Source organism: Scyliorhinus torazame, chromosome 30 (genome assembly GCF_047496885.1).
Source record: "Scyliorhinus torazame isolate Kashiwa2021f chromosome 30, sScyTor2.1, whole genome shotgun sequence".
Classification (NCBI taxonomy): Eukaryota; Metazoa; Chordata; class Chondrichthyes; order Carcharhiniformes; family Scyliorhinidae; genus Scyliorhinus; species Scyliorhinus torazame.
In genome coordinates this window covers 1,952,919-1,969,183 of record NC_092736.1, presented here as the reverse complement: position 1 = coordinate 1,969,183, position 16,265 = coordinate 1,952,919, and the positions used below count along the sequence as shown (strand labels likewise).

Below are 16,265 nucleotides of genomic sequence, written 5' to 3'. Positions count from 1 at the left end.
TGCTCCTTCGGGGAGACCTAGAATCAGTAGGTTTTCCCTCCTCGAGCTGTTCTCCAGGGCTTCCAGCCTTTCAATGCACCTCTTGTGTAGTGCCTCGTGTGTCTCCGTTTTTACCACCAGGCCCTGTATCTCATCTTCATTTTCGGCTGCCTTTGCCTTCACTCCACGGAGCTCTATCGCCTGGACCTTTTGTGTTTCCTTCAGTCCCTCGATTGCCAGTAGCATCGGCGCCAGCACCTCTTTCTTGAGCTCCTCCACACATTGTCGGAGAAACTCCTGCTGGTCCGGGCCCCATACCATCTGGGCTCCATCCGCCGCCATCTTGCTTCTCCCTTCTCTTCTCTGCCGCTGCTCCAAAGGATCCTTCGCAATCTGGCCACTACCGCTGCTCCTTTCCATACACACCCGGGGTGACTCCTTCCTTCGTCACCCCACACTGGGTTAGGTCGGAAAAAAATTCCGTTGGGGCTCCCGATAAGAGCCCAAAAGTCCGTTGGAACGGGAGCTGCCGAAACGTGCGGCTTAGCAGTGCATCGCCGCAACCGGAAGTCTGAAGGAGACACTCTTGATAACCAGAATGAAACCCCAATAGTGCTCTGCGTTGTGGCAGCTTCAGTAGGAGTGAGACATCTTAACATCGTCCGAGTCTTCTATTGTTTTCTTGGTCCCCGGGCCAGTCCCCTGTGTTTATGTTGTTAAATCCTGATGGTAGACTTATGGCCTCACAAAAGCAGAGTCAAGATTAGGAAGACATTTTTAGAAATGTAATTCTGGTGAACTGACACGAAGACATCAGCTCCCTGAGTTTCAAACAACAGAGGCACTAAATATAATATTGCTGTGACAGGCTGACTGACTCCAGTTGGCGTGTCTGGTGACCTGTTCAACTGAGTGTATAACCTGCAAGTAATGTGTACAAAATAAATGGATGTTTGGTTTGTTATTAATTGTAAAAAATCTATTTTATCTTCTGTTACTGATTACAAATTCGCAGCAGAAATGTGCACTTTGTAAGTTTGTTTTCAGACGAGCTAAGAGATTTAAAAGTGAGTTTACGTTGAAATTGCTAGGGCGGGGCACAGTGGCGGTGGTTAGCGCTGCTGCCTCACGGCGCCGAGGACCCGGGTTCCATCCCGGCCCCGGTTCACTGTGTGGAGTTTGCACATTCTCCCCGTCTGCGTGGGTCTCACTCCCACAACCCATAAAGATGTGCAGGTCAGGTGGATTGGCTGCGCTAAATTGCCCCTTAATTGGGGAAAAAAAAATTGGGTACTCTTTAAAACACAAAAAAAAAAATTTACGTTGAAATTGCTGAAGGGCCAATCGGTTATTAATTGAAAACCGTCAATTGCAAATGTAACTGTGGCACTGAATTCTGTCTGGCTGATTGCTCCGCATTTCTGTTTTGAAATTGACCACAGAGCTGCTGGCACAGATGCAATGATGACTTGTGCTGAAGACAACCTAGAGAAAGCTATGAATCCACTTGCAAGTCCGTGTTATTTAGTGCTACTTATATTTCCTTATCGCATTTCCCACTTGCCCGGCCATATTTTACAGTGCTCTAATAAAAAGCATGCGGAAAAGGAGTAGGCCACACAGCTCGTTGAATGCATTCTCCATTTAATAAAATCATGGCTGATCGTCCGCCTCCACTCACTATCCCGTATCCCTTGATTTCCTTTAGAGTCCAAAGATCTATCGATCTCCGTCTTCGATTTATTCTGGAAGTGAGTATGTACAATGCCCTGGGCGGAAAAATCCAAATATTCAAAACCTTCTGAGAAGAAGTTTCTTCTCACTTTAAAAAGTGGACGGTCCCTTACCCTGAGACTATAACCCCAGTTCCAGCTGGAGGACAACCTTGCAGCATCTACCCTGAACAGTCGGGGTTACATTTGCCACCTTCCAAAACACCGGACCCATTCCAGAATCTTGAGAACTCTGAAAGACCACAATCAGTACCTCCACTATTTCTGTAGCTATCTCTTTTTGGGATGCAGGCCTTCAGGTCCAGGAGATGTGTCAGCTTTCAGTCCCATTCATTTCTCCAGTGTTTTTCCTTTACTAATATTGATTCTTTAAGTTCCTCACTCATCAGTCCTTTGATCACCACTATTTCTGGTATGGTCAGCACAGATGTTTATGCCCCTAGTTTTACTGGATCTGGTGGCTGAGGGACATGGATGTAGAGCTCCAGAGTGTCTCTAATATTACTGGGGAGTAAGTCTAATCTTGTTGATTGCCTACTAAAGACGATGTAGTGAGGTTGCTTTGCTTTGCATTCACTGCTATGGCTCCGTCAATGGGTATTTAGTTCAGACATTAGTGTCTGGTTCTGGAATTGCTAGCAAGACAATCTCCACAAGACCGTCAAATTCTTTGAACGACTGTACACGGTAGTTGTCCATCCCACAGTCTCAGTATGAAATTTAGACTACTGATGGATTAGACAGTAGTCTAAAATTCGGGGCAGCACGGTAGCATTGTGGATAGCACAATTGCTTCACAGCGCCAGGGTCCCAGGTTCGATTCCGGCTTGGGTCACTGTCGGTGCGGAGTCTGCACGTCCTCCCCGTGTGTGCGTGGGTTTCCTCCGGGTGCTCCGGTTTCCTCCCACAGTCCAAAGATGTGCAGGTTAGGTGGATTGGCTATGCTAAATTGCCCTTCGTGTCCAAAATTGCCCTTAGTGTTGGGTGGGGTTACTGGGTTATGGGGATAGGGTGGAGGTGTTGACCTTGGGTGGGGTGCTCTTCTATGACACATTGCAAAATAAATGATTGCAAGTGCGCTTCTGCAAAATGGGCACAATTGTTAATTGACTGTTTAGCTCCTTCCAGCCACTGGCATTGGGTGCACAGCTTTGGCTTTGCTGCAACCATCAAACTTTGCAATGAGATTATGCAGCAACAGATGGAGGAGTCTCAGTTGGTAGACACTGAACTATCATGGCTCCGTCTGCCTCAGTGGCACCCATTCAGTTCTTTTTTCCAATCGGTGAATGGTGTTCATGATCTGAATTAGTCCATGGAATTATAGTGATATTGGATCCTGAAGCGTAACTGGACTTTGATTTTCATTCCCCACTGTTACTTGGCATTTGTCCTGGTCAAATCACTAATGGTTCAATTCTGTCACCATGAGTAAATCAATTCAATTAGAATTTGTTAGATGGAGCAGCACTCTTGTGTCTCCAAGCTTTCTTTCAATTGTGAGTCAGCCGCACTGATTGGTTACCTGCACCTCCATTAGGTCCATTCAAGAGGCAACCACGGGGAGATTATTTTATTCTATATCTTTCTGGAACATTATTATATATGATTTTACCCATTAATGTTAATTCCTAGGAGTGGGAAATAAAGGAAGGGAAAGTCATGGCAGATTTCGGGACAAGTTGCAAGTATGTTACTGGATTAATTTACTGAACATCTTCGGGTATCTGTCATGAGGAACATGGGACTGTGTAAGTCTCAGACACAAAGGGCTTGGCAATCCTGCTGGCCCTACCTTTCAGTAACCCTGTCTGTTAGACACCGCCCTTGTGAAAGCCTTGTATAGTTACAATGGACGCTTGGAGCTATTTCCTGGGGCATTGTTTTGAATGAACAATATACTGCCTGGGCCATGTTTCAGGCATATTAATCCCTGTCCAAATATCTGATACACACCTGCGCCATGCGAAGCCCTGCCTCACGCACCCCCAAGTCATGGAAATTGCCATAGTTTGTAAAGAAAATTAGATCAGTTGTATTTGGGAGTTGGGGTTTGGATGTTTCCAATTTCAAAAAATGTATTAATCACTTACAATTGGTAAAAGGAATCATTTAGATTAACCTGAACTGAACAATTGTCTATAATTTGACTCAATTAAACTGTTAGGAATAATTTGGCTCGCACAATCTTGCTGCAATCTTGTTCTATTGCCGTAGTTGTCAAAATTATTTTCACCTTCTAAGCCATTGTCCATTACGAGGTCATTGGGAGGTAGCGTGCTGCTAAAAAGCAAATTTTAGGAGAGGCAGGAAATACCTTTGTACAATGAGTCGATCACCTGTGGAGTTCACTGCTTGTTAAGATCACGATGAAGCAGAATTAAAGAGCAGGATAATTCATTCATACAGGGGAAGTAGATGTCTATAGTTGCTGTTTTACTGAACCATATATTTTGCTCTTTATTTTTATATTTTTCCATAAATTCCTGCACCCACATGCTGGAACCGTGTCACATTAATTACACTTTTTGCCAGCGATAGGGTTGTGGTACCTCCACCAAGGGATGTGTAATTACAGATTTACATAAACAGTTCCATAGTGTGGACACAGGATATTATAGTAGAAAAAGTTGACTATTAAGTGCATGCAAATATAAAGTTTTCCATTGATATTTTTCTATACATTAAGGCATCTGTTATGAAAATGTTTCGATATGAAGCAGATTAAAACGGAACAAAATTGATTCATTCTTGCAATGGCTGCATTGCTTCTTACAGATACTTTGATGGAAACTTGGAGAAACTTTTTGCAGAATGTCACGTAGTAAACCCTTATAAAAAATCTCGAACACGACAGATGAACACTCGCTCATCCTCACAGGACATGGTTTGTGCGATCTGCTACCTGAATTATCCTAACTCGGTGAGTCTGACAGACTGAAGAGCACAAGGTGCAACTTTCTGAAGTAGCCAGAGTTCAGCCAGCTGCAATCAATATCTCATAAGTAATTAGATTTTACAGCTGAGCTCACTGGACTTGGTGAAATCTTTGTTTGTGTAGGAATAATCATTCAAGTTACTGAGATTGGAACAGCTTAAGTGTGTAAGATCCTGGGGATAATTCATGAGCAACGTGCAAGCTCAACAGATCAGTTGGGTAGTGAGTCACCTCTAAAATAAGTCATCCTGCTCCTTGCTCAACACTGCAGTGTCTTGACCATTTAGGGTAAGCCAAGGATGTTTCCAATTGCTGTTCACCTTAGTAAATGACAAGTGAGTTACTGCTCTCTACGAAAGGATACTTTATGGCCTATTATCAGACCGATCTTATATAACTGGTTGCAATATTTCGGCTCTGCTCATGGACAACATACAACGATTCAACAAGAAAAAATATCCCAACCACTTCCATTTTTGTACTAATTGAGTTTTGGTTCTGGGACAGGTGCAGCGTAAAGAAATGGGAGGGAGTCCTTTACGATGACAAAGTCGAAAGACTTGCCCGGCCTAAGTCTTCTGTCGTAATTGTACTCCCTGGTGAATCATGGCACTTATTGAAATTGCCCAGCGGATCAAAATTCTTTTGTTTGCTGTGTTTGGAGAGATTACATGCTCTTTTTAGAGGTGGTATATTAATCATACTGGTCAATAATCCCAGCTCTGCAGGGCTGTGCAAAGTGATATATTTAAAAATACTTCATTCCTGAAAGGAATATTTTCAGTGGCGCTGAGCAGACCCTGTAGAAAGTAGGTTGAGGGAGCCCCAGGTTTGATTCCATTATACTCTCTTCGCAAGCTAGAGATTGGCATTTGATTCTGGTGCTTGGCCAAGGTAATAAAGGTTAACCTGCACCGGTGCAGTTTCTCCTCGGCAAGCACCTGCAGGAGTAATATTTCAAGATGCCCGTGTCGCAGATTATCTGGGCTGTCTTGGTGAACACAATAATAAAACAGTCATAACTATAACAGAGAACCAAACTGTTGACTGGGGGTGAGACCCACGCAGGAATGGGGAGAATGTGCAAACTGCACATGGACTGTGGCCTGGGGCTGGATCAATCCCGGGTCCTCGGTGCCATGAGGCAGCAGTGCTAACCGCTGTGCCACCGTGCTGCCCTTTCCACAATTTTCTTGATCTGTACCTGGGGGTGGGGTTCTACTTTTGCAACGCAGTCTGCATGTCAATTTTTTTTCCTGATAAAGGGCAGTGTTCCTGATGAGGACGGCATTTATAGCCAGTCCCTGGTTGACCTTGAGATGATGCTGGTTTGCCACCACTGCCTTCAACAGCCACCGTTCCTGTGATGAAGGTGTTCCCACAGGGCTGTGACGTCTGGAGTCCCAGGTTTCTCAATGTCAACAGCTCCAGCCCACTCCCTAGTGGGATTCAGAATTGGAGAGGTTGATGTTTTTGAGATGTTAGGCCAGTGGTAACTGCAGTGACACTTTATGCCTATCCTAAACTGAGGCAGTTGTAATTGGGGTCACGATTTTATCTGCTCTGTGTACTCACAGTGGCAGTGTGAAATAAATCACTTTCAGGAACATAATGTTAAAGAATCTGATTTTTGGCCAGAAGTTGTTGTCCAGAGTGGATCGACCTGGCTGCTCTGCTTGGCATGTCCTGAATGAATGATTTATTAGTTGGTTTGTATGTCAGTTTCCACACCAAACTTATCATTTAACACAGTGCAACACTAGCGTTTACACTGGATTAAGAAATTGACATCAGCTAAACTCCAAGAGGAGCAAACCCTTGTTGGTTACTCTGGTCTACAATGCTGGTTAAAACTGCCCTAGAGAATTGCTGATGTCCCTTACAGTAACCGTTGCTCTGAAAACAACAGAGTAAGATTCTTCTTGTCTTTTCCCCCCTCCCAATCTCCATGGGCACACCCACCTCCCTGCCTTATCCAAGTGATTTTTGCTCTACCTTTGAGCCTGAACGCCTATCATTGGACAGACCCATGCACTGTGGAGAGGGCATATTTATATAGATCATTTTCTACAAGAAAAGTGGAGGTGCCTTTTTAACAAGGCAGAGGTTTAGATACTTCTGTGTTAGATTGGGTATACAAATTGTGTAAAGTTTTGTACATTTATAGAGATTTTAGTCTTAACAGTCTACTTTGATAATTGCATAATACGTAGACATTGAGAATAGTTGTAGCATAAAGCAATGAAGGTGGAAACCAGTCTCATATTCTCTTATTAGAAAGAAGAAAGTGGGGGGTCTGGAAGCGCCACTAGGATCACTAACTCAGTAACAGATTGCCAGGTAGGGTGGAGATTATAAAGCTCTGTATAGTGTATGGGGTGGCACCTTGTAGTGAAAGTAATGCATGTTTTGATAACTATCAATATTGTAGCCGATATTGATTGTTTTAGCTCCTAGGGCTCTTCTGCTGGCACTCTGAATTCCAATCGCCGTTAGTACGGCATTATTTGTATTGACCGATCACTTCACTGAATCAATATCGCCATGTCATTTTAAATGGCTCATTAATTGGTGAAAATTTCCATCATTGTGCCACCCCTGGTGTAGTGTAGTTATTAGTTTGAGTTTGCTGTGTAGTCTATCAAAAAAAAACATCCGCCCACTCATTGACTTTCCCTCCTCAAACATAAAAATTGGGCATTCAGTTGAACAAACGAGACACACAACAGACGGAGGACGATTCTCCCTGAGCTGGGTGAGAATGAGCAAGAAAGAGATTGAAATCTGTACCTCTGCTTGCATTGCTCCTCTGCATTCAGCTTTAACATATCGGCTGTCTCTGGGATGAAATTAACTGTTCCTGCGAGGAAACTGAATTGCTATGGGGCATTCCATCTCCTAGTTCACACCGACCTTGATTAAACTTGCTGAACCTGCAGCTATAGCTGTGACCTGTGCGTCTTGACCATAATTTAAGGTATGGTTTGCATAGAGATCTTCAGTTCAATAAACTAAATTGTTTGTCCCAGTGAACCAAATAGAAACCTGAAGTTGGCTATAAATTATGTCCATTTGATCGACTACAATGTTCCTAAACTCTTAGAGCTTCAGCTTGTATTTCATGTTAATGGTTCTGGTTTTGGGAGGGTCCAGGATGTTTGCATAGGAAAACTAGGGATCCAATTGAATAATTTTTAATTTGATTTTCCTGCACTTTCTAACATAGAAAGTGGGCAGCACGGTAGCATAGTGGTTAGCACAGTTACTTCACAGCTCCAGGATCCCAGGTTCGATTTCCCGCTGGGTCCCTGTCTGCGGAGTCTGCACGTCCTCCCCGTGTCTGCGTGGGTTTCCTCAGGGAGCTTCAGTTTCCTCCCATAGTCCAAAGATGTGCGGGTTAGGTGGGTTGGGCATGCTAAATTGCCCTTAGTGTCTAAAAAATGTTAAGTGGGGGTTACGGGGATAGGGTAGGTACGTGGGCTTCAATAGGGTGCACTTTGTAAGGACCGGTGCAGACTCGATGGGCCGAATGGACTCCTGCACTGTAAATTCTATGATAGTTTCACATTAAGCTTGGTACATCAGACATTTCATTTCAAGCCATTCATTCAGATTGGTGGTCTCTGCCATTACATGTATGGAGTACCTTTGGTTCAGTATCTGAGCCAACAGAAATCCCTTGACCAAAAACAACCACTAGTCAGTCATTTCATTATTGCTTATGGGATCTTTACTTTAAAAAAAAAAAATCCAATTAAGGGGCAAATTGGCACGGCCAATCCACCTACTCTGAACATCTTTGGGTTGTGGGGTGAAACCCACGCAGACACGGAGAATGTGTAAGCTCCACACGGACAGTGGCCCGGGGCCGGGATCGAACCCGAGTCCTCGGTGCCGTGAGGCTAACCACTGCGTCACCATGCCGCCCAATTATGGGATCTCTACTGTGTACAATTGAACTGCTGTTTGTTACAAAATAGTGACTGCATTTCAAAGTGGTATTTAATTGCGTGAAACATATTGCAATGCCCTGAAGCCAAAAAGAGCATTTATAAATCTTAAAGGGAAATATTGAAATAAATGTACCTCGATATTCAGAGTTGCATGTTATTGTACATATAATGTTGCCGTGAAACCTGACGGATTTGCGTCACCTGCCTCTTCATTCTGTTACTTTTCATTTTCATGTCGTGTGAGAGCACAGCCATCATCTAACACAAAATGAAAATAGAAAATGCTGGAAATTCTCAACAGGCCAGGTAGCATCTGTGGCGAGAGAAACAGTGAACGTTTCAGAAATGTTAACTCTGTTTCTACCTTCACAGATGCTCCCTGACCCAATGAGAATTTCCACCTTTTTTAATTTTTACTTCAGATTTCTAGCATCCACAATTCTTTTGTTTTGCACCCTCTAACACGGCTGTCTTCAGTTCTCTATTTATATAGAACAGTACAGCTTGTGACCAAAGGAGGCCAAGATTGATGACTGAATCCTGGAAAGCCATAGCTCTAACTGATTTATGTAGAGGTCAGATGCTAGTTAGTTACTTGTGACACAGACAACGATAACAAAATTCCAGAAACAAACAGTGGCAAAAATGTAAAAGGTTTGGTAACTTGGTCACCTATACATCCACGGTTCACTCCAACACTGGATCCACAGCCGGAGAGGTAGAAATCGGGCTTATGGAATACCATTCCAAAAACCATTGTCTACATCTGAAAGACAAACCATTTACCTTCTGCGATACTCCATATACAACAGAATGTTCCCATCCACAGGTTGCTACTCACCAGGAGGAACCTGCTGTTTGGGTCTGAACTGTACATTGCTTTGAACTGTAAGGTTTAGACAACATGTGGAATTGCTATATAGGCTGGTGTCTTTACTAGACCAGGTTTGCTGTAAGGTTGCAGTACATAATGTTCGGTTGGCTGCAAGGTAGTGATATTTTGAGGTGCCTTGCAGTCTTCATTCTGTCAACCGCTTCTGTGAAGCTCCTAACATCGACGTCCTGTTTGGACTCCGTGTGGTACAAGTAAAGCACAGTTATCAGCTGAACCAAATTAAACCTAGACAGCAAAGCTGGCCTTAATGCGTGGACCAGCTAGAAGGAATCGTGCAGGTATCTGTTAGAATGAGGGTGTTATAACCGTCAAAAGCTTTGCCTTGTTTGTCCCTTGTTCCGCACTGTAACCAATTACTTATTTGTCGATTATTCTTTTTGTCTACTGTCTACGTTCCCTTGGCCGCAGAAAAATACCTTTCACTGTACTTCGGTACGTGTGACTAAATCAATCAATCAATCAATTAATGTCCTAGGTATATTATAAATCCAGCATGAAAGATAATTTTTTAAATCGCAAGTTTATAAAAAGTGCTGTCAGATACCATAATGTTGCAGAGGAGTAAGTAGTAAAGAACAATACAGCACAGGAACAGGCCCTTCGGCCCTCCAAGCCTGCGCCGATCATGGTACCTGCTTAAACTAAAACCGTCTGTACTTACGGAGTCCGTATCCTTCCATTCCCACCCTATTCATATATTTGTCTAGATGTCCCTTAAATGCCGCTATTGTACCTGCTCCCACCACATCCCCAGGCAGCGCGTTCCAGATATTTGCCACCCTCTGTGTAAAAAAAACTTGCCTCTCACATCTGGTCTAAACTTTTCCCCATGCACTTTAAACCTATGTCCCCTAGTACTTGACTCTCCTACCCTAGGAAAGAGCATCTGACTATCCACTCCGTCCATCCCACTCATAATCTTGTAGACCTCTTATCAGGTGACCTCTCAAACTCTTGTTGTTCCAGTGAGAACCGTACCAACCTCCCCGAATAGGCGCTGGAATGTGGCGACCAAGCCTTTTCACTGTAACTTCATTGAAGCCTACTTGTGACAATAAGCTATTATTATTATTATTATTATTATTATTATTATTATTAACAGACCGAGTTTATTTAACCCCTCCTCATAGCTAATGCCCTCCATACCAGGCAACATCCTGGTAAACAGCATCTGTGCCCTCTCAAAAATATCCACATCCTTCTGGTAGTGTGGCGACCAGAATTGTGTACACTATTCCAAATGAGGCCTAACTAAGGTCCTCCTGTACAGCTGCACCATGACTTTCCAATTTTTATATTCAGTGCTCCGACCGATGAAGGCCAGCATGCCGTATGCCTTCTTGACCACCTTATCCACATGTATTGCCACTTTCAGTGATCGGTGGACATGCACACCCAGATCTCTCTGCCTGTCAGCACTCGCAAGAGTTCTATCATTTATTGTGTAATTCCTACATGTATTGGACCTTCCAAAGTGCATTACCTCACATTTGTCTGGATTAAACTCCATCTGCCATTTCTATGATTCTAACATTCCATTTGCCTTCCCAATTACCTGCTGAACTTAGCCGGTTAACGTTTGAGTCATTTGTTTTTGGGGAAGAAACAGTTGGAGAAATTCTTCAGAAACACTTATGGCCCAAGGCTCTAATGATGCCAGTACAGCAGCTGGTGGGAAGATTACTGGCGTTTTACGTCATTGTGGCTGCTGTCCTCTGTGTTACAGATTTCTAACATAAGCTGGGAAAGAAAAATGTCACTTAGGCCATCATTAGTAAGATCGCAGACACACAAATTGGTGGAGTTGTGGATAGTGAAGAAGGTTGTCAGAGGATACAGCAGGATATAAACTGGTTGGAGTCTTGGGCAGAGAAATGGCAGGTGGAGTTTAGGCCAAGTTAGTCTTATGTCAGTGGTGGGCATATTAGTAGAATCAATCCTAAGAGATAGGATTAACTGTCACATTGAAAGGCATGGACTAGTCAGGGATGGGTCACTATTTAAGACCGAGATGAGGAGGAATTTCTTCTCTCTGAAGGTAGTGAATCTGGAATTCTTCACCGCCGAGAGCTGTAGAGGCTGGGTCGTTTAGTGCGTTCATGGCTGAGATGGACAGATTTTTAATCCGGAAGAGAATCCAGGGTTATGGGGATAAGACGGGAAAGTGGAGTTGAGATTAGATCCGATCAGCCACGATCTCATTGAATAGTGGAGCAGGGTTGATGGGCTGAATGATCCACTTCTGCTTCTATGTCTTATGGTCTGTTGATCTTTTAAGCGTAGCCTCTGCTTGATAAGATGTATATAATCCATTACCACCATTTATTAGAACACAGCACATTCATGCTTGTCGAACATCCCTCATCATTAATTTCAACAGGCGCCTGATGAAGAAGTCTTTGGGAGTCTGACATGGGAAAATATTGCATCTCCAAGCACCATTACGCATCAGTTTGCACATAAAATTGATACTAAAAAAGGCGCATTCAAGTTGCCTAAGTGATGACATTTAAATGTTCGACAAGCCAAAGCATAATGGTTCTTGCTTCAATTAAAGATAACATTTCAAGGAACTTTTGATCCGGAACCTCCTAGTGCTGTGTTTAAGATCAACAATAAATGCTACTGAATCATAATGGAAAAGTGTTCTACACAATATAGTTTACATTAAAATTGCAGTTAAGTAATTTATGTTGCAATATTGCCCTGGCTTCCTACAAAAGCAGAAGCTTTGTACAAACGCTTCTCTGATCTAGATTTTGGTATTTACTGAGTGGCTATTTTCAGCCGGTGGTCCTGATAGATTAATGGACTTTTTTCAGAATTCAGCTCATCAGATAGAGGTATTTCAAAATTCCTCAAAACACAAGGTGGAGTTTTGCAAACTGCACTTTCAGAGTCAAGTTCATCATACAAGCTACACAGATTTCAGATTTCTCTCATTCTAGCAGAAATGTGGGACACCACCAACTAACAGTAGAGTCAAAGTCTAAAATATGCATGAGAGAAATTCGATTTGCAATGGAAATGCTATCCAAGCTATCTTTCCAAATGCTGTACCTATCTGGATTTTTGGGGTTGGTGGACTACAATCAACATTTTTATTTTAGTTTCCTGCGAGCAGATGAATTTGAAGCAGGGGGAGGCCACTCGGCCCCTCGAGCCTGCTGCGCCATTCAGTAAGATCGTGGCTGGTCTGATTGTGGCCTCAACTCTTACTTTCCTTCCTGCCCCTATGATTCTCGATTGACAAAGGAGTCAATCTAATTTCCACCGTTTCCTATTTCTTCTGTTTCACTGGGTCTCTACCAATCTCAGAGTAACCAAAGTACTTGACCTCCGATAACAATCCACGTAGGTTTTTTTAAGTTGAGGTTCCCAGCACATGCTCTTAAATCGCTGCCAAGCCGTTTTCATAATCTTGTGTAACTTGTCACAAAATGTGAGGCAATTCAGACCTTCAAGCCTCTTTGCTATTCAGTTCAATCTTGACTGATCTGTACTTCAACTCCATTTCTCTGCCTTTGCTCTATATCCCTTAATCCCCCTTGAACAGTTTAGCTGACCCCTAGGATCATGAAGAAGTGCTTCCTATGTGTCTCCTGAATGGCCTATAGCCCTGGTCTTAAGGTTACCCTCTTGTTCTGGATTCCCCCAACATAGGGAACAGTTTCTCTACCATATCAAATGCTGTTGTCATTTCAACGATCTCCATTCAATCGCACCTCAAACTTCTGAACTCTAGGAATGCAAACCAGCTTCATGCAGTCTGCCCCAATCATTTTAAGTTTTTAGTTTAAAAAGCAACAGTGCTAACCACTGTGCTGCAGTGCCACCCTTGAATAAGATTTGTGAATCTGCCCTATACCCCATCCTGCACTAATATATCTTTATTGAAGTTTGGTACACAAAACAGAATGCTGTACTTCAGATGGGCGGCACGGCGGCAGAGTGGTTAGCACTGCTGCCTCACAGTGCCAGGGACCCGGGTTCAATTCGGGCCTTGGGTGACTGGAGTTTGCATGTTCTCCCTGTGCCTGCGTGGGTTTGCTCCCACAGTCCAGAGATGTGTGGTTAGGTGGATTGGCCATGCTAAATTGCCCCTTAGTGTCCAGAGATGTGTAGATTGGGTTAAGGGGTTGTTGAGATAGGACGGGGTAAGTGGGCTTGGGTGGGGTGCTCTTTCAGAGGGTCAGTGCAGACTCGATGGGCCAAATGACCACCTCCTGCACTGTTGCGATTCTATATTTTATGGGGTCTGACTATCAATTCTGTGATGCAGGCCACCATTCTATTGAACCGTTTGTACTTATGTAAGTATTTGTGACTATTGCTTTGCTTTCCCAAAGCTTCTAGTCTCTCACCATGACTAAAATATTCCAATTGCATCAATACATTCTCACTTTTTTTAATATAAATTTACAGTACCCAATTCTTTGTTTCCAATTAAGGGGCAATTTAGCGTGGCCAATCCACATGACTTGCACATAGAACATAGAAAATACAGCACAGAACAGGCCCTTCGGCCCACGATGTTGTGCCGAACCTTTGTCCTAGATTAATCATAGATTATCATTGAATTTACAGTGCAGAAGGAGGCCATTCGGCCCTTTGAGTCTGCACCGGCTCTTGGAAAGAGCACCCTACCCAAACTCAACACCTTCACCCAACACCAAGGTCAATTTGGACATTAAGGGCAATTTATCATTGGCCAATTCACCTAACCTGCACATCTTTGGATTGTGGGAGGAAACCGGAGCACCCGGAGGAAACCCACGCAGACACGGGGAGGACGTGCAGACTCCGCACAGTCAGTGACCCAAGCCGGAATCGAACCTGGGACCCTGGAGCTGTGAAGCAATTGTGCTATCCACAATGCTACCGTGCTGCCCTTGAGAACAAATAAATCTACACTATATCATTTAACCGTAATCCATGTACCTATCCAATAGCTGCTTGAAGGTCCCTAATGTTTCCGACTCAACTACTTCCACAGGCAGTGCATTCCATGCCCCCACTACTCTCTGGGTAAAGAACCTACCTCTGATATCCCTCCTATATCTTCCACCTTTCACCTTAAATTTATGTCCCCTTGTAATGGTTTGTTCCACCCGGGGAAAAAGTCTCTGACTGTCTACTCTATCTATTCCCCTGATCATCTTATAAACCTCTATCAAGTCGCCCCTCATCCTTCTCCGTTCTAATGAGAAAAGGCCTAGCACCCTCAACCTTTCCTCGTAAGACCTACTCTCCATTCCAGGCAACATCCTGGTAAATCTCCTTTGCACCTTTTCCAAAGCTTCCACATCCTTCCTAAAATGAGGCGACCAGAACTGTACACAGTACTCCAAATGTGGCCTTACCAAAGTTTTGTACAGCTGCATCATCACCTCACGGCTCTTAAATTCAATCCCTCTGTTAATGAACGCGAGCACACCATAGGCCTTCTTCACAGCTCTATCCACTTGAGTGGCAACTTTCAAAGATGTATGAACATAGACCCCAAGATCTCTCTGCTCCTCCACATTGCCAAGAACTCTACCGTTAACCCTGTATTCCGCATTCATATTTGTCCTTCCAAAATGGACAACCTCACACTTTTCAGGGTTAAACTCCATCTGCCACTTCTCAGCCCAGCTCTGCATCCTATCTATGTCTCTTTGCAGCCGACAACAGCCCTCCTTACTATCCACAACTCCACCAATCTTCGTATCATCTGCAAATTTACTGACCCACCCTTCAACTCCTTCATCCAAGTCATTAATGAAAATCACAAACAGCAGAGGACCCAGAACTGATCCTTGCGGTACGCCACTGGTAACTGGGATCCAGGCTGAATATTTGCCATCCACCACCACTCTCTGACTTCTATCGGTTAGCCAGTTCGTTATCCAACTGGCCAAATTTCCCACTATCCCATGCCTCCTTACTTTCTGCATAAGCCTACCATGGGGAACTTTATCAAATGCCTTACTAAAATCCATGTACACTACATCCACTGCTTTACCTTCATCCACATGCTTGGTCACCTCCTCAAAGAATTCAATAAGATTTGTAAGGCAAGACCTACCCCTCACAAATCCGTGCTGACTATCCCTAATCAAGCAGTGTCTTTCCAGATGCTCAGAAATCCTATCCTTCAGTACCCTTTCCATTACTTTGCCTACCACCGAAGTAAGACTAACTGGCCTGTAATTCCCAGGGTTATCCCTAGTCCCTTTTTTGAACAGGGGCACGACATTCGCCACTCTCCAATCCCCTGGTACCACCCCTGTTGACAGTGAGGACGAAAAGATCATTGCCAACGGCTCTGCAATTTCATCTCTTGCTTCCCATAGAATCCTTGGATATATCCCGTCAGGCCCGGGGGACTTGTCTATCCTCAAGTTTTTCAAAATGCCCAACACATCTTCCTTCCTAACAAGTATTTCCTCGAGCTTACCAATCTGTTTCACACTGTCCTCTCCAACAATATCGCCCCTCTCATTTGTAAATACAGAAGAAAAGTACTCGTTCAAGACCTCTCCTATCTCTTCAGACTCAATACACAATCTCCCGCTTCTGTCCTTGATCGGACCTACCCTCGCTCTAGTCATTCTCATATTTCTCACATATGTGTAAAAGGCCTTGGGGTTTTCCTTGATCCTACCCGCCAAAGATTGTTCATGCCCTCTCTTAGCTCTCCTAATCCCTTTCTTCAGTTCCCTCCTGGCTATCTTGTATCCCTCCAATGCCTTGTCTGAACCTTGTTTCCTCAGCCTTACATA

General features: G+C 43.8%; 1 protein-coding gene across 2 annotated transcripts in view; it reads left to right on the top strand.

Annotated features, from left to right (window-relative positions):
* The window catches only part of LOC140404310 (E3 ubiquitin-protein ligase ARIH1), a 96,215-nt gene that overhangs the window by 15,932 nt on the left and 64,018 nt on the right, over positions 1–16,265 (top strand). Inside the window, exons 3-4 of one of the 2 annotated variants that reach the window (XM_072492674.1) lie at positions 4,491–4,635; positions 6,928–6,990. In XM_072492674.1, coding sequence (XP_072348775.1) covers positions 4,491–4,635; positions 6,928–6,990 — 208 coding nt within the window. The remainder of the gene's footprint in view (positions 1–4,490; positions 4,636–6,927; positions 6,991–16,265) is intronic. The other variant, XM_072492673.1, reaches the window with a different exon arrangement.